The 19,055-nt window shown below is 32.9% G+C and overlaps 2 protein-coding genes across 2 annotated transcripts; one reads left to right on the plus strand and one right to left on the minus strand.

Moving 5' to 3' along the window:
• Positions 1-3,153: 3,153 nt before the first annotated feature.
• Positions 3,154-5,578, minus strand: LOC140444036 (small ribosomal subunit protein uS5). Its single transcript, XM_072535624.1, has 5 exons — positions 5,475-5,578; positions 4,982-5,034; positions 4,468-4,700; positions 4,042-4,275; positions 3,154-3,528 (listed from the first exon to the last, which is right to left on the minus strand). The coding sequence occupies exons 2-5, from the start codon at positions 5,031-5,033 to the stop codon at positions 3,208-3,210; spliced, it is 840 nt and encodes a 279-aa protein (XP_072391725.1). The 5' UTR covers position 5,034; positions 5,475-5,578; the 3' UTR covers positions 3,154-3,207.
• Positions 5,579-6,192: 614 nt separating this feature from the next.
• Positions 6,193-16,767, plus strand: Tip60 (Histone acetyltransferase Tip60). Its single transcript, XM_072533851.1, has 9 exons — positions 6,193-6,373; positions 9,151-9,208; positions 9,267-9,335; positions 12,888-13,013; positions 13,152-13,510; positions 14,535-14,943; positions 16,107-16,269; positions 16,333-16,545; positions 16,600-16,767. The coding sequence occupies exons 1-9, from the start codon at positions 6,323-6,325 to the stop codon at positions 16,685-16,687; spliced, it is 1,536 nt and encodes a 511-aa protein (XP_072389952.1). The 5' UTR covers positions 6,193-6,322; the 3' UTR covers positions 16,688-16,767.
• Positions 16,768-19,055: the final 2,288 nt, after the last annotated feature.

Consider the following 19,055-nt stretch of genomic DNA (forward strand, 5'->3'; position numbering starts at 1 on the left):
AGACGCATTGGTAACCTAAAATCAGACCATCACCGAACAGTTGGAAGGTTTTCTATTCAGGAGCAAAGTAATACCACTAATCAACTAATTAGATTAGTGCAACAAAGATATCTAAAGGGTGAAATAGAACAAGTCAAAGGTAAAACTGTCAAATTCAAATATTTAAAAATATTCAATCCCTTCTTTGATTCACATGATCTCCTAAGAGTGGGCGGAATACTTAGCCAATCACAATTAAAGTAGGACAAGCGTTTTCCTCTTCTTTTCCTTCCAAAGGTAATTTAATTTTTATCACATTGCTTATTTCGAAAATTCACATTTTACATTGACATGCAGGCATTCAAGGTACGCACTTCTCCTTGTTACAAAAATTTTGGATAATTTCATCCAAACATATTATTCGTAGTGTCCTTTAAAAATGTCTTTTATGTTGGAGACTTAAAATCTCAAAATTATCAGCCACCTATGGGAGCTCTTCCCGACGTTCTCGATCTACGAATATCCAAGGTTAAACCAGTTTCTTGCGTTGGCGATCCTTTTCTGATACGAGCCAATAAGCTTAAAAATTCCAAATGAACCAAAGCCTATATTTGATTGTTTGTATGCTACCAGGTCTTTGCACTTATAATTGGTTCTGAACTTAGTACAGAGGCATTTTCAGCCTCATTCAGACGTTTTATAGTACGCCGAGGACGTTGCTCTGTTGTTTATTCGGATTGCGGAACGAACTTTGTAAATTCATATCTAGAAGACATTTAGTCACATTTTGATATAAAGGCATTTAAATCCTCCTGCAGCTTCCCACTTCAGTAATCTGTTTTAAGCAGGTATAAAAAAAGCGTAAAAACACATTTGTCCAGAGTCATAGGTGAACGGGTTTTAACGTATGAAGAATAATTTAGTATTAATACTGTATTAATTATATCAATACTGTCAGTATTGATCCAAATCATTTTTCAGTGTTAATATCTGGACATTTTCTGACACTAGAACCTTTAAAGATAATTCCCGATCAGGATTACAGTCATGTTCATTTAAATAGGCGTTGGCAATTACTGCAACGATTAAGTGCAGACTTTTGACGAAGATGGAGCAGAGAATATTTACATACTCATTAACGCACGAAGTGGCATAAAAATGAGGATAATTCTAATATAGGTACACTCATACTAATTCGTAATGAGACCAAACCTCTCTTACAATGACAAATGGGTCGCATTAAAACTTTATTTTTAGGTTACGATGGTATTGCTAGCGCAACTATTCTACAAACCGCGAAAGATGAACTTGGGCAATCTTTGGTGAACCTATGCCCCTACCATATATGTATTTAATAATAATGCAAATAATATGCATTTTGGTGGGTGGGAATGTTCCGTCCGTTCACACATATTTTTGTATTAAGTATTTTTTATTATTTTCATTTTATATTTAATTCTTTAATTAACGAGTGTGTATGTCTTATATACGTAAACTAATACAGTCATGTAGACACCACCCCTAGCATACAGCAGATGCTGTACTACCCATGCTCCAGAAAAACACTACGCTGATATAAGAAACTAGGGCTCCATTTTTTCCGTCCATCAGATTTGAGACTAGAAGTAATTCGTGAATTACTAAATAACGCAAATAAAGACGTACGACTCAATCCCACTACTGAACATATACCTACCACCATTGTGACATCTGAAAAGGTGAAACAAAGAGAAAAAGATGCAAAGTATGTTCTTTGGCCAAAATTCGGAAAAATAGAATATTATATAAGTAAGCTGATTGTGAAGGGAAACCCGGTCTCAGTCTAGGTGATTGTTTTACAGAATGCCATCACCCTTTATTTAATAAATATTTCATTTGCGAATCCATATTTTTAAAAACTCTTGGTTAGCAGAGCCGCATTTCATGAAAATGCGCTGAGAAGTCAGAGTTAAGGGACGCGAAGCTATTTTTGGCGTATTCACACTCAGTATTAGTATAACTGTTGTGCGAGATACTCCAGTTTGTTAAAAAAAGCACCCCCAGTGTAAACATACGCGGTGCAATCAGTCCAGTGATCCTACATAGTCCAGTTCATTAGAAAGAAGATAGTACCAGATTTATTTATCGTCACAGATACCGTTTACCCTTTAATTTGTGTACACACACAATATCTAAATTGATAAATTTTACTCATTTCGACAATAAAGACTCCATAAAATCACTTTACGAAGGATGCTACCAATCACCAACCTTATTTAAACTTTGTATAGATCAAACACTAAAGAACTGTAGTAAGAAATGTGAAGACATGAGAGTAAAAATTGACTATCTCCAGCAGTTTGTTTACAAATTATTAAATAATTTTAGCAGAAGACCAAGATGATCAAAGCTGGAAGAAAATTATGATAAAACAATACATGGGTCATGGAAACACCACAAAAGAGCTGAAGGTAATAACAAAATATAAATATGTGGGAATAACTTATGCAGGATCAAATGAAGGGGTAAAATAAATACTAGTTAACACTCGGTCATATGTAGGGATGACATCACAAGCAAAGCACAAAACATATATAAAAAAAAATAGCAGAACACATATTTCATCCAAAGATGATGCAGTTGAGGAAAGCTGGACAAAAATTAAAGCAAACATGACTCAGCTAAAGAAGCTTTGAGCGAGAAAAAGATTGTCTTTCCTAAATCAAATTCTTTGATTTTCTACAGCAGTGAACAAAAAAATGCAAAGAAAAGTAAAAAGCTTAACTGAATTACATGTCAAAGTAGAAAGGACAAACGAATACAAACTAGAATATGAGATGCCTAATTTAAATACATAATGGATCAGTGGCACACCTAAAATTTTTGTGTTGGATGTTTTGGTTAATCAGCGAAAGTTTTTTATGCTACCTCCATTTTGAACTCCGAAAATTTTTTAAGTGTCTGAATAGAGCCATGGTGGGGGTTTTAACCCCCCAGGTGCGTCACTATAATTGACTATAGAATATATTAACAGTAATTACATTTAATCCAGACATATACCATACTGTTACAACCCTTGAGAATCCTGAACCCAATAGTTTTGAGATGATGAGTGGAGGTATGATTTACTTTTATTGGATAATAGGCAACTAACTGTAAGCCTATAGATGTACATGGATAATCAAATAATACAAAAATGTTTAAAGCTGTTGTTTATTTTACATACAAAAGATCACAAAACACGTGAACTTAAGCAGTTTCCGCACGAGCTGGTCCAGTGATAGGACGGTGATTTTTAGCCAAGTAATCAGCAAATTCTTGGTATGGTGTCTTAGCTAAAGCCATATCCTTCCACAAATCAGGTGTCAAGTAGGCATAGGTCTTTGCAATGGCTGCATATGTAGCTTTGGCAAAGTTACCTAAAGTACCAGTGGAACCTCTAGCTGATGTGTAGCAATCTTCAATACCAGCCATCTGTAGAAGTTTCTTAGGAACAGGGGCAGAAACGATTCCAGTACCACGGGGAGCTGGGATCAAACGCACAGTAACAGAACCACATTTTCCAGTTACCTGCAAAGAAAATTACGAAAATCAGTATTTGTGAGGTTAATTAAATTTTGTTATTAACAAAATAAATTAGAATGTTCAGAATTTCATAGCCATCATTGAAACAAGTTTCTCTGGTGGAAACCGCGAAAGAAAAAAGTTATTCATCATGATATATTAAACAAAAAATAGTTCTTAAAATGTCATTTGCAAACTGCAGTTAACTGTTTTTTCATAAAGTTATTATCAAGTATTTTAATCAATAATGACAGATATGAGATCTCTTAAAATTAAGTGTTATTATATAATTGGTTAATATTTTAAAAACGTTATGTCTCTTGTTTGTTGTTCCTGGCTTATACTTTAAGAACATATGAACAAACTTTAAATTCTTTTCATAATTTGGTGGTATTTTAATATTCTGTAACAAGTTATATACAGCTACATTTCCTGACATTTTAAAAACCTAAAATGAAACATACCTAAAATTTTTTTGATGTATTTTATATTTATACAGCTAAAATGATAAATACATACCTTACAAGGTACAGTGTGAGGCTGACCAATTTTGTTACCCCAGTATCCTCTTCGTACCGGCACAACTGATAGTTTGGCTAAAATAATAGCACCCCTGATGGCAGTTGCTACTTCCTTGCTGCATTTTACACCCAATCCAATGTGTCCTTTGCTGTCTCCAATGGCAACGAAAGCCTTAAAACGTGTACGTTGACCAGCACGAGTTTGTTTCTGAACAGGCATGATTTTCAATACCTATATAAGATACAAATATTGTAGTTGCGACCATATAAAGAGTTGGAAAATAAAAATTTAATTTGTAATGTGTCAGTTATTTCAGGCCATCATTAGAACTATTGTTCCTCTGGTGGAAACCGCGAAAGAAATAAATTATTCATCATGTAATTTTCTTAAATCAAAATACTTTCTTAAATAGAAAATATTTACCTCATCGTTCAAGTCTGATCCAATGAAGTGGTCGATGATTTCAAATTCTTTGATTGGCAAAGAGAACAGATAGATTTCTTCAAGAGAACGGATCTTTCCATCTTTGACTAAACGCCCTAGCTTGGTTACTGGAACCCATTCCTTTTGATCTTCCTTTCCACGACCACGTCCTCTGCCACGACCTCTACCTCGCCCTCTGGGACCACCCCTACCGCCTCCACGGCCACCACCACCTGCAATTTAATACATGAAAATGAAGATATTTGTCATTGCAAGAAATGTGCTTATAGATGAACAAAAGCAGTGAGTAACCCAGACTTTAGCAATTCGGATCAGAAACAGAATAAACAGGAATTATATCAAGGTTTTTAATAACATCACTGACGTGGTCAGCACGGAATGGGTTAAAAAACAATGCACATAATTTGAATGGCAAAAATTGAAAATAGAACGTATAAAGAAAAAGAACTGATCTATATACTAGTAATCGAAAAATTTTTATAACCATACTCACCAAAACCTCCACGGAATCCACCGCGTCCACCGGCTGGAGCTGCGTCCGCCATTCTATAAATGATGATGTCCAATTAATAATACTTAAAGAAATTTATCAACTATTGATTTATATTTCTGTAGATATCAGATATTCTAGGCCATCATTGAGGATTCTCTCTGGTGGAAACCGCGAAAGAATAAAGTTATTCATCATATTAAAATAGAGAATTATGGAAAGTACTTTTAAATTTAACTTTACGTTTAATTAAGTTTGATGGTATTTATTATCTAAATTGGTTATATATTTTCTAAAATGGGTGTATAAAGTGTCCGCCATTATGCAAGCCACGTGTTTTAGCAAACATAAAAATATTCATTCTGTTTGTCGTAATATACGAATACTGAAAGAATACTTTTGCTTGAATAAGGAAACAACAAAATTTTTAAATATTTACAGATATAAACAAAATATTAAATAAAAAAAACTAATATAATATAAACTTGATACTCACGTTTAGTTCCTTCTTCTTTGGCTGTCAACGAAAGAAAGAAACGAAAAACGGAACTCGTTTGGAAGGAAACTTATTTGTCAAGATTTGTCGGATATATTCGTATACATTCGATGACACCGGCAATTTTGATTGGTTTTCGCTACATTCATGTCAAAAATAACCAATCAAAAGGTTGGGTAGCTCGAAGACAGGAAATTACGTCAAATTTTGGTTCCCTTTCTCCTACCATTGTTGCCAGATGTGTTAAAAAGCACCTTTTGTACAAAAGATTGTAAATTCGTGCAAAAATTACAAATATCGTATTGGACACTTTATGCTTTAACCACAAATTATAAATAGATTCTTGATTTCACCTTAAAACTGAAGTTAATTCATATCCGAAATTAGCAACGTCAAAAAAAACCCAATCTATTATTTTGGCAAAAAAATTTAATATTTGAAGAAAATTCACAAAAAAACAATTTTACATGCCTTCTTAAATTAATTAATTCTTTGGTTATTTGTTTAAACCTTTCCTGTTCCTAAGACTAGGCCTGGCTAAAATGAACGCAGAAAAGGCAAATTAATTGTAGATTTTGCAAATAATAATGTATTTTGAAAATTATTTCAAAAAATGTTTAAAATCAGTATTCATAAACTGTATGCTGAAATAGTACTCGTAGAGTGCACGTGCCTATTTAGTCACATTTTGTCACCTATCACATTGACAAATGACTTATATTTGACATTTAAAAATAGAAACTTGTGTTCGGCTTTTAAAAATATTAAAAGAAAACAATAAAAGCCATTTATTGAAAACATTTTATGGTATTTTTTTTATTTAAAATTAACATTCCAACGTTTTACACATGAAACTCGAAATGGATGATATGGACGATAGTACAATTTGTGACTCGGTAGTAAGTACAAAATGCAGGAATTGTTGAGTCTCAAATTTATGTTTTGGATATGATAGCTCTTTAATTTGGCGAACATTTTACTACTTTTGTTTAGTAAACAGTCTGTTTATCTAAGAGTGTAATTATCATTGATTCGGTAATGTTTTTCAGTCAACATTTTATGATTTTTTGAATCAATGAAGACAACTCTCAAATTCTGAGATATTTTGTTTAGAACTTAAATTTGATTTATCTTAAATAATATAGTAAGAATATAAAAGACTACTTAATATATTATCCAATTCTTACATCTTACAAACTTCACCAGTTTTAATGGGGGTAACATTGAAGCATTAAAAACATAATGCATTGTATGGAGTTTAATGAAAATAGAAGAAACTCATAAATTTTAGTATACTAAGCTGCCTACCAAAAAAAAATTTGGTTTTAATAAGATCAGGAATGGAATAAGTATTTTTAGTTAGTATCATGGCACTGATTTAAAAATGAAAAGATCAATTGGCAAAATACATTTTGATTCAAGTAAATTGTAAAGTTAACATTGAGTATCTTGGTTCAATAAGTTTCTGGATAAAATATGAAAAAATGGAGTAGAATGAATATAAACCAGAAATAAAAATATCTGTTGATCTTGTTGATGACTAATCAATAGCATAAAACATGTACAATAAAAAGCAAAATATATTAATATAGCATATTGTGAACTATTGGTTCATATTTAGCAAAACTATATATTTTTGTGTAGCTCAAAATATTCATAACCTCACTTTTAGCTGTACCAAAAGACACCCTGGAAAAATACTGTTGGTTAATTTGTAGCTGCTAAAACAAAGAAAATTATGTGTTTAAAAAATACTGCCGTCATTGTAGGTAATATTGTAACTTTCTAGTTTTTGAAAGCCACTATAGAAATATTAAGATATGAAATCAGAAATTGTAATATTATTGTAAGATCAACAACCATTTGATCAGAAAACAGAAATATGAAGTCTATTCCCACAATTATATAAACAAATTACTAACAATTTCTCAGTTAGTTGAATAGCTCAGCTCCTAGGTCTCATTACAGTGTATCCTTTGGCCTAGGCTGTCAAATATGTCTGAAATTAAGCTGAATTTTCTCGGTCATTACATGTAATGTCAAAACAAATAACATGAAAGATATTGTTACAAAAGTCAAGTGAAACCTATTCAGATTGGCAGGGTTTGTGGTAACTAAAATATATGGGTAGCCACAGATTACATGTATAGTATAGGCCAATGCAGGTCTATTGTCACTCCCAGTTGGAAGACCAAAATATAAATAAAAAACGTACTAAAATATGCTGTATTCGGAATGTCTTTAAACAAGAAATTATGTAAATTTATCAATTTGTTTGTTTTTTAACTGTCCTACAAACCCTCTTAAAAAAAGTCTTTAACTAAAGATAAGGATCAAAAAATGTTATTTTGAATTTTGTATAAATGACATGTTGTTAAACAGTATGGCTGTGGTACATTTTCTCTTATAATTAGAATAAATATGTATACAGTTGGTAAATCGGACCTACTGAAATATAAAATAAACAGGGGCTAGAAAGAATCCTGAAATCTAATGTTATATTTAGAAACCTAAATGTCAATAAAATAGAAAATAATAACCTGCAGGTGTGGGATAAAAAGTAGAAAGTGTCCATAAATCTATTGTAGAAAATAAGTGGAATTAAATTTGAACCACTCAATAATGAGAGTGTTAACTCAAAGGCTAGATTGGAAAGATCCAAAAAATAGTTAAAAATAGTTAAAATAAAGAAAACCAAAATGTAAATGGTAAATTGGTATATATAGAGTTACAATCCAAAACTACTAACAGTAGCTAAAAAAAAAGGATAAGGTGGACCTAAACTGTGAGCTTGAGAGGCTTATCTTTAATATCATTATTAATGGTAAACAATTTCCTGTAAAGTTATTACAAAATTCATCAACAGTTATTTACTCTTAGACTAGATCAACAGTTAAAAATTTCTAACAAAATAAAACAAAAAAAAAATGGTTTCCTGAAGTAAATCCTTTACATACTAAGAGAGAAAGGTTCATTTGTGCCCCAATTATTACCATGGGAAGGTAAAAAGAAGATGTCAGACTACCTGTTTCTGAATGGAAACATTATCTTCACCAAAAATTTCTGGCAAACAATAGCAGCATTATTAACCCTGTGCAAAAAACACATCATTTAATATTCTTCTTGCTTATAAAGTAGGACAGTATTTTGCTATTAATCCACTCATGTAATATTGCTCCCTGCTATAGATTTATCTAAAAACTGCAATTCTTTTTTCTAATTGATGAACATAGCAATTAAAAAAAGGGACAAAACAACAGAACAATATTTCAGAGTGGGTCTTAGTAGGGAGCAGAACAATCACTTGAAAGTAAATATTGCAAATGTTTCTGTAGAGCTCTTAACAAAACCAAGGACCTTCACGATCGTAGATGTAATTTCAGTTTTAATATTAATTGTATTATATATTAAATACTAAATAAATTAATTGAGTACAAGAGATTAGTGTGGTTCTATCAATAAAGAGAAAAGCAAAAAGTACAGGACCACAACCTTGTAGTATCTCAGATGAAATATTAATTACATGAGACAGACCTATCAATTTATTCTATTTGAGTTCCTCCTGTTATAGAATTATAAATTTTGTTAGTTTTTAGTTTTTTTTTATTTATTGAAGTCAATACTTTTCAGCTTGATATATAGATTGTCCTTTTATTAATGTACACATTATTTTTAGTCGTCACTTGTGGAAGGATGCAGACTTCCAGTTCATATGACTGGAACAAATGATTGGCGTAAGTTTAATCAATCAACCTTGCTGGATACTCATAATTAATGATAAAAACTTTTTAGCTTTAGCTGAAATCATCAGTATTAAGGATGCTCCTGGGTCCAAATGTTATTATGTACATTATGTTGATTGTAAGTAAGAGTTTTTAACTAATTTTTACTAACTGTACTAGTTAGTACATTTTCTTAAGAAAAATTTTTATGTAAAAATCCTTTATGAAAGGTATATAAATTAAAAACCCAAACACAAAACCCAATTTAACATCCTAAAATATAATACCAAATAATGTAAACTAAATTGTAACATAGAACTTTTAACGGGTTTTTACCCTGATATTTAGTGGCTCAAAACATGTACACCTAGACACTGATGATGGAACTTGGATTCCGAAAATGTTTTGTCTTCATTACATAGCCCGTTTGGGTTTTTAATTTATATACCTTTTATAAAGGATTTTTACATAAAATTTTTTGTGATACATGGTATACAGCCAGCTACAGGAACTTAGTTTACTTGTAGAATTTCCTTAAAAGTTATCTTTAATCTTTAGATTCTTATTATAAGTCATCCCTAGTTTTGACAAAGGGCAGTGCCTTTAAGTTTGAAAAGTAATCGATGAAATTTTAACATTACAAAGATGTAATGAAAAATTCTTAGCCTACTATAGAAGAAATGATTTTGAAAGTCAATGTTTTTTATTATTCAGCATACTCTCCTCTTAATTCGATACATTTTTTAAAACGAATCTGCAATGCTTTCATACATTCAACAAAATATTGTCTTGTTCTGCAAACATCTTTATAACATCTTTATTTAGAAAAAAAATATGACCCTTTGCAAGTATGCTAAATAAGGGCGATATTCCAGTAATTCAAACCCTAAATCACAAAATATCAACGTGCACTCTTTGTGAAGGGACATTGTTCTACAAGAACAAGATACCTTGGTCTACTTTCTGTGTCTACTTACCATAACTTTTTCTCATAGGATATTCACTAACATTGAAGCGTAATTTCCAGTTATTGTTCTATCCTTATCCAGAAAATCAATCATGATTAGTCCTTGGCAATACCAAAAAAACTGAATTAAGAGCTTCTCCAGCAGATTTTTTCAGAGTGTTTTCATTTCATTGATTACTGCTTTATTTCTGGGTCATAGAAATAAACCTTTGCACACTTCTAGCCAATATTTTTACATTTGGAGATATAAGATATTTATATCTTATATCTCCATCTTATATATCTTATTATAAAGTTTATTTATATATAAGATTTGGAGATATATATATCCAAATCGATGTGAACTATATAGTGGAGGCATTCACATGAAATATTCAGTGTTTTAGATATTCGTTTTAGCCTAATTCAATGGTCTGAAACAATTATGTATCTCATGTAAGGTCTCCTTACTTCTTTTGAAGCTTGCAATCCAATTTTTCATGGTTTATACGAATGACATTGATCCCAATGGTATTAAGCATATCTCCGTAATTCTGCTTACCTCTTAATCCCTTCAAATGCAGGTACTTAATGATGGCATATTATTTCAGTTTTCAACATAATTCAGTTTTCGACAATTTCAGTTGACAGCCATTTTTTTAAACTTCTTCAAACTCTTCTCTAAACATTTTGCTATGGTAATTCAATACATATTTTATTTATTTACAGGACCATACTATGCTAACTAGATATCAATACATCCTCACAGGCATCCCCCAATGTCTAAAATTGGGCATCTCAGAAAAGCAACCTGAACTTTCTAATGAAATTCTCTGTAAATATCATAAACCGTTCTAATCTATGAATATATACAGTAGACTCCCTCTATAATGAAAACTGAAATGGCAGAGTAATTACCTCGTTATAAGCCGATCTCGTTATATCAGACAACAATATTATTTATTTATTTATATACAGCATCCATTTACTTACAATTTTTACAAAGTTACATCTTACAATCAATAAATTATTAAAATAACAATCACAAGTTTTACAAAGTTACACCTTAACAACAATAAATTATTAAAATAACAAACACCTCAGAATAATACAAACATATAAGAACAATATAGATGTACAACAAACTTATTGTAAGATACTTTTTAGTTGTTTTTTAAACAAACTAATTTTGGAGTCAAAAATATTCATTTGTCTTGGTAGGCTATTAGCACTCCGGACCAATCGTGTAGTTGGTTCATTGATACCATAATTAGTGTGGTGAAATGGCACTGAAAAGATTTCTGATTGTCTGTTGCTTCTACTAGGAACTTTAAGACTAACAAGCGATAAGAGTTGAGGACAATCTATAAAAGCATTGATAACTTTGTGTAAGAAACATAAATCTAACAATGTCCTCCTTGACTCAAGTGTTGGTAAGTTAAGACTATCTCTTACCCACTGATAGTTGTATTCCTCTCTCCTGTATCCACTCTTATAGGCTGCTACCCTCAGAAATTTATTCTGATCCAAACTGAGTCTGATTACTGTGCATACATATGAATATGTAGTTTTCTAAACCAATAACTTCCTATAGTGAAGCCATTCGGAGCAATATGATGCTAATAAATATTGTTTGAATGGCGTTTTCGAAAAAAAGTTATTTAATTTTATTGTTAATGATATACATTAAAACAAAAAATCTGTACTTAAATTTTTTTCCAACTACATAATGTATAAAGCGTATTTTCAAGGATAACATAAACTATTGCTTCTGCAATTTTAAGAAGTCTGTCATTGTTGACTGCTTTAAATTATCCAGTATCATTCTATCTATCATATTTTCTAAAGATGTGAAACAGTTGTATTTATTCATTGCAAAGAAGTTTATTGCGGTCGGCAGTTAAGTTTATTGAGGGGCTGTTTAAAAACGTGTTTATTTATAGCCACGACCGGGCCAAAAACGTAAAAAACACGTTTTTGAATCTTATTTTCTCTCATTATAACCAAATTTGCCTCGCTATAGAGGGTTATAGTTCAATAGAAATTTCACGGGACATCTAATCTATCTCGTTATAAGCGAAACCTCGTAATAACCGTGTTCGTTATAGAGGGAGTATTTCCTGAAACTTCAATAAAGTATTTCCAATCTGATAATCGTTGTTGATTCCAAATATATTTAGTGATGTACATTTTTTTCTTCTTCTAATTCCATGACCTTATGGTTACCATATTTGCTGTCGTGACTTTATTGACAGCAGCTCTAAATAATGATGTAGTCGATTCCCCATACCATAATCTTAGATTTTTCAGCCATGATGTTCTTTTACCAGGACAACATTTACCTTGGATCTTTCCTTGAATGATCAGATGTAAAAGTTCATATTTTTCGGGGTCTCATAATGTAACCTAAGTATTCCAGCTTGCATCTCTTTATTATATTGACCAATTGTGTTGTTTGGTTCAGGTATCTAAGGACCTCCTCATTTCTAACTCTGTCGACCCAGTTTATCCGTAGTAGTCGTCCATATAACCACATCTTAAAGGCTTCTAATCGTTTAAGTATCGCCTCACTTAGGGTCCATGCTTCCACTCCATACAGTAGCGCTGGAAAAATATAGCAGTAATATTGTTTATGGTTACACCATTAACAATAATACCTTCTGTTGTCTCCATTAGGGTTTTCTTAAATACTTTTTCTTTTTACATTTTTTACTTTTCTTAAACACTGGCTTGTTTTATTTGCAGTTAATAAACGTTTAGACGAGTGGGTTACGGAAGAATCTCTTGATACAAGAAAAGTACATTTTCCTAGAAAAGATGCAGGAGGAAGTAACACAGGAGTATCTACACCTAAAAAAGTACAAATTGGGGGTAAGTATAAGTCACAGCTGGTTTCAGTTTATTTTACATGTTATGTACTGGTATATTTTCGTTTTTGCACCATTTTCTCCGTTAAATTGATTTCACTTTTGAATTAATCGATTTCTAATACTTATTTTATATCTTTAGCAGGCGGTGGTGGGGTCAGTATTGGAGGCGGTGGCGGTGTGGGCGGCGGCGGCGGTGGTGGTGGTGGGGGAAGTGGTGCTATTTCCAGACCCTGTTCCCCCGTCAACAACGTAGAATTACTTAATGGCAACGCTGTATTAGCGGCTGCTTTACAAAAACGTATCAACAGAAAAAGGAAAGGTCCTTCGTTAGAAAATGAAGATTCCCAAGATGCTCCTCAGGCTGTTGTTGCAGGACCAAGACAATCAGGAAGCATGGTTTCCCACCACGACGATATTGTCACTAGGATGAAGAATATAGAATTAATAGAATTAGGAAGGCATAGGATAAAACCTTGGTATTTTGCTCCATACCCACAAGTAAGTATGATTATTTGATTGTCTTTAATAGATCCCGCACTGAGATAATAATTGACTTAAAAAAGGGATAATTCCCGGGAGTTGGCTGTATATCACATAGTTAAAAAATTCGACAATCGAAGTAAAACACTTTTGTTATGAGTGGTATATTTATTTAAAATTAAATTTTAAAGTTCAGAACGTTTTCGGACTAGTTAGATCAGTGATCTTTTGTAGCACTTGCGTAAATAATCGTTAAACCAAACAGTAGTTGGGTTTACATCGATGAAACCATACTTGAAAGTATTAAATTCTACGGCAATAGGTCGATGAAATTGGATTACTAACCAGTTAGATGAGTCCTTGCTCGACAAATTATTTCTACATATCCGAACTGTCGGAATGGAAAATGCCAACTTGTAATTTTTCGAGTAGGGACTTATATTCATACCTGCTCCTGAGTTAGTGTAGCATTCGTTCTTCGTACTCCCGGCGATAGTTTCCGAGGTACTGTAAAACTCCTTCTCATCGCCGAGTCTATGCCGAACGTCTACCTGCTAAACCAGACCTTCCTCTGTCATCCAGCATGCCTTCATTTATCCAAAGATTGTCAGCAAGGAGATTGCCTGTGTCCCCTGTTTTTGGTCAGAGAAACTGTTTTTTTTTTTAGGGGAACCCCGTTCCAGGTAGCGCGTGGAAGAGCCCCATCCCCATCGCTCCTAGTACGGCATCACTCCGAGCCTGGCATTTCCTCCTTCCCCACAGTCTGACTGACATAAACTAACTCATACAGCCTAACTTACTTTTCTTCCTTCAACTTACAGCATCTTTCCCTCTTAACCTAACATATTTGTTTATCATAAACTGTACGAACAAAATGGCTGACATTATTTTGTGATCAAAAGTCCTATTCAATTCGCACACTCAGTAATCGAGTAAAATATCGGAGCCATTTTACACACGTCTAACAGTGGTAGTTTTATTATTAAGTTTTGCAAAAGTTTATATAATATTGTCTTTCATATTAATTAACGTTTTGTTTTAGGAAATGGTGAACATAGAATGTATTTATATATGTGAATTCTGTTTAAAATATAGGAAAAGCCGAAAATGTCTCGAACGACATCTAGCCAAATGTAACTTGCGACATCCGCCCGGAAATGAAATATACCGAAAAGACAATATATCATTTTTTGAAATAGACGGAAGGAAAAACAAAGTCTACGCCCAAAATTTATGTTTATTAGCGAAATTATTTTTAGACCATAAAACGCTGTACTACGACACAGATCCGTTTTTATTTTACGTAATGACAGTTTTTGATAACCGTGGTTTTCACATAGTAGGATATTTCTCGAAAGAGAAGGAATCTACGGAGGACTATAACGTAGCCTGTATTCTTACTATGCCGCCTTATCAAAGGAAAGGTTATGGAAAACTTCTTATTGAATTTAGTAAGTATTATTTTTAATTTATGTTTCTTATTAGAAATGCCACTAGAGTATAAGTTATACAAGTAAGAGAGGCTTGATAAATTAGTTTGGCACCCGCAGAAAGTTCAAATATTAATTATCCGTCTGAATAAAATCTAGACAACACAGGCCGACAAAATTTCTGAGATATTCTAACCTAAAAGTGCAAAAATTGCCAAAAATACCGATTTTTACCGTTTTTGGGGTTATGTAGCATCCTAGTATAATTTTTCTCCCAGAAACTGTTATAACTATCTTAAAGTATGTCTCAATCTTTTAAATGCCGTTGAATTTACTCAGATATCTTCTTTTTCGCTGCGATATTGCATTTTAAAATTGCTTAGATCAAAAAACCTACAAACCATATAATTGTGTTGAAAATTTGACCAATATTCGGACCCAGGAATCAAAATATACTTCTCAGAAGGTGTTTTGTGCTCTGAATCCGAATTTGAGCTCCAAATTGGCCTTGGTTTCTGAGATAGCCTAACTGAAAATGCGAAAGTAGTGGTTTTTTGGCCGTTTTTGAGGTTATGTACCATCCTAGTATAATTTTTCTCCCAGAAACTGTTATAACTATCTTAAAGTATGTCTCCATCTTTTAAATGACGTTGAATTTACTGAGATATCTTCGTTTTTCGCTGCGATATTGCATTTGAAAATTTCTTAGATAAAAAACCTACAAAGCTATGATTATGTTCAAAATTTGACAAATATTCGGACACAGGGATCAGAATAATTGTACTTCTCAGAAGGTTTTTTGTGCGCTGAATCCGAATCTGAGCTCCAAATTGTCAAATTGGCTCTGGTTTCTGAGATACCCTAACCTAAAAGTGCAAAAATAGCGGTTTTTGGCATAGACATAGATCCTGGTTAAGGAATATTAAAGAATGGACAGGAATACACATACAGGCGAGCTGTGTCACGCCGCCAAGAACATAATTCTAGTAATGAGATAGTCGCCTACGCACTTTGGTGTATGGCATGTTAAGAAGAGAAGAAGTAAGAATAAGATAGTCCTTAGTCCCCACTATAATCGAAAGCGTGTGTGCGCCCTGCTTTAGAATGAACAAAAGTTAACGTAATGTTGAGTTTTACACTTAAGAGTATTTATGACGTAAGTAATGTGGTATGTTATGTTTTAGGTTACGAATTATCTAAATTTGAGGGTAAAACCGGCTCTCCGGAGAAACCCCTATCAGATTTGGGACTGTTATCTTATCGTAGTTATTGGGCACAAACAATATTGGAAATTTTACTTTCCATGAAGCCAGTAGGAGAAAATGAAAAACCTCAAATTACAATAAAGTGAGTCACGTAAATATTTTCAAACAACTTTTTAATTTAACTTATCTTGTTTGTTATTTCCAGTGAAATTTGTGAGCTGACTAGTATAAAGAAAGAGGATGTAATATCCACGTTACAAAATTTAAATCTCATCAACTACTATAAAGGACAGTACATAATTACCTTAGGAAAAGAAACGATACAAAGCCAACAGAAAGCCATGGAGAGTAGGAAAATTAGAATAGACCCAAAATGTTTACATTGGACGCCGAAAGACTGGGGTAAAAGGGCGAAATGGTAATGATGGTTCGATTAAATAATTTATTCTAATTTTGTTTTTTTATTTTATAGCCCTGTCCACGCTCGATCCAAAATCCCTATTCCTAATATCCGTCCTATAGAAATATGGGCTCTCGTGAAGAAGATTGAGGAGTTTTAGTTTAAATATTTATTTAAAGTAATTTAAGCTATTTTTTGCGGTGATTTGACATTGATCTAGCCTAAGTAAGACAACAAATTTGTATTATTTTTCTAATAATTTTTAGACATAACCTCTTTTTCACTTAATAAAAACTTTTTATATCCGTTTAGAAAAGTAGTTTTCTTTGACTGTTCAAAATAATGTGAAGTTCTGGTTATTGTTGCAAAACGGCGTCATTCGTAAAGTTTGGAAATAGAAAAAGTCTCACGGGGCTAAATCTTTTGGTGAAACCTTATCTGTGACAGCCGCCTTATGATAGGATGCGTTGTACTCATGGATCGAAATTTTTGTGGGTTAAAATCGGCTTTTAAAAAATCGAATATAGCTGCATAATACACTCCAGTTATTTCTAAGTAATGAATGTAAATAATAATTTTGGCAGCTTAAAAATCATTTGTCATGACCTTTCCTACACCTATTGGATGGTTTTGTCCGTCGTCCACTTTTTCACCACTAATTTAATTGTTTCTCTGTCGTCTCCAGTATCTGCAAATCGACCCGTGTTCCATTATCGCCCAAAAACATCCTTCGGATCACGTTTTATCATATTCAGCGAAAAATATTCTTGTGATTACGCTTATATCCTGAAATATAACGTATTTCCAAATAAAACTGGTTTATTTTCATTAAATAAAGTAGATATCATATAAATGCCACAAGAATAGTTTCAGACTATTTTATTATACCCAAAAAATTATCCAATTCCAACACAGACGTCTGATATTTGCCAACAATGAGCAAACGTGGCATCCGTCGCCCAGATAGGTTTTTCGTGGCCAAATGTTCATGTAATGTAGGGGAGGGTAGTAGGTACACAATGGGACAAAAAATACATTTTTATTTCTGATATTAGCATTTTTGAATTTGTCTACAAACTGAGTTAGTCATCAATATGATTCTTTGCTCAATATAATCTGAAAAAAATATTCCCTCATGAGTGGAGAAACAAAATCTATAATTATTTTTCTAACCTTCTACATCTGTCTCATTGAGTACCATTGGTGGTACACAATGAGTTAAGTGGTATTATTTCAATATTTTGTTATACATCTATCTATCGATACAGCCCTTGCTGTCCAATTTTGGACATAGGCCTCCTTTTCCTTCTTCTACGTCTGTCTATTGTAGGCAGTTTGTATCCACTTCAGGGAACAACTCATTCTCTTTTTTAGGCGCATATTCGCCGAGTAGGAATCTATGGAGGAGTAATACCAAGCCGCAAGCCCCGTCAAGTCAAGTAGCAGATCTATCGATCATCTCACTACTCATTCAAAAGCCTCTATTTAAAGGAGCTCCTTTAAAACCATGCTGCCAATACGAAGAGTCCTACAATAATCGGCTCAGGTTTTATAATGGACAATCTGGTCAATAATGGTCTATCTAGCAAAGATATGGGCTCGTTCATTCCTCTCCACATTTTAGTGTCCTAGCATATACATTAAATTGACCTCATTAGTAAATTTTGCAAGCCAGAACTAGCTTGTAGCCAACTTTCGGTACTTCCAGTGCCCATACTCGGCTGTATGATTATCTAAGGGGATAAGGATGGTTTTGCCAAAGAAGGTAGTATCTACGATCTTCTGAGCATAGACTAATATCACGAAGATGTCTACTTTCAAATCTGATTCATAGGAACAAAGAGCCTGACTTGACTGAATGTCAATATATTCATAGACTCACTTTCAAGAAAGTGAACTGAGAGGTATGATGAGAACTCAAAATATTCTGCATGGTTCGCCCCCTTAGCATGTAGGTATAGTGAGTTGTAGAGGCGGAAGGCTCAATATCTGGGGCAGTTCTTACGATTCCTGTAATGCCAACTGATGTGAAGTGAGCCACCAGTGCCTTGCCTGAAACCAGCGTAGCCATGTTCTACCACCAATATATAATTTTGTCAGGAGACTTTCTCAATTAAATTGAGACTTCAACACAAATTAAATATTTGTTGTCTATATTTTTTATTCTGACTTGTCGATAGTAATTTTAAATTTCTTACTAATTCTTATTGAGTCAGTATAAAGTATTAGAAGAATAGCCGGTTGAGTTTACCGAAAGTACAAGCTGAATATAACCGCAAATGTCAACCATGAAATTAAATATTTCGGTTTGGCAGAGTTGGGATGTTTTTATAAAGCATATGCTGTATGCTTCAAATATAAAGAGAGAAAGCGTTTAAAAAGTACATTTTGATTATACTATTTTATGAATTCTGCAATTTTTAATTTATATGAAACAATAACGAGTAAATAGTCGTCTCTTTCGAGATAATTGCAAACATCTGTTGCAATCTGGCAACAGCTGATTTGACCATTGCCAAATCTATCCC

Source organism: Diabrotica undecimpunctata, chromosome 6 (assembly GCF_040954645.1).
Source record: "Diabrotica undecimpunctata isolate CICGRU chromosome 6, icDiaUnde3, whole genome shotgun sequence".
Classification (NCBI taxonomy): domain Eukaryota; kingdom Metazoa; phylum Arthropoda; class Insecta; order Coleoptera; family Chrysomelidae; genus Diabrotica; species Diabrotica undecimpunctata.

Bases quoted from the DNA above. Each gene is read 5' to 3' on its own strand.
- Tip60 (XM_072533851.1), top strand. From the start codon at position 6,323: ATGAAACTCGAAATGGATGATATGGACGATAGTACAATTTGTGACTCG. The intron at 14,944-16,106 runs GTAAGTATTATT...GTTATGTTTTAG, and splicing joins AAAACTTCTTATTGAATTTA to GTTACGAATTATCTAAATTT. The intron at 16,270-16,332 runs GTGAGTCACGTA...TGTTATTTCCAG, and splicing joins AAACCTCAAATTACAATAAA to TGAAATTTGTGAGCTGACTA.
- LOC140444036 (XM_072535624.1), bottom strand. From the start codon at position 5,033: ATGGCGGACGCAGCTCCAGCCGGTGGACGCGGTGGATTCCGTGGAGGT. The intron at 4,276-4,467 runs GTAAATATTTTC...TATCTTATATAG, and splicing joins GATCAGACTTGAACGATGAG to GTATTGAAAATCATGCCTGT. The intron at 3,529-4,041 runs GTATGTATTTAT...TTTTCTTTGCAG, and splicing joins CTCACACTGTACCTTGTAAG to GTAACTGGAAAATGTGGTTC.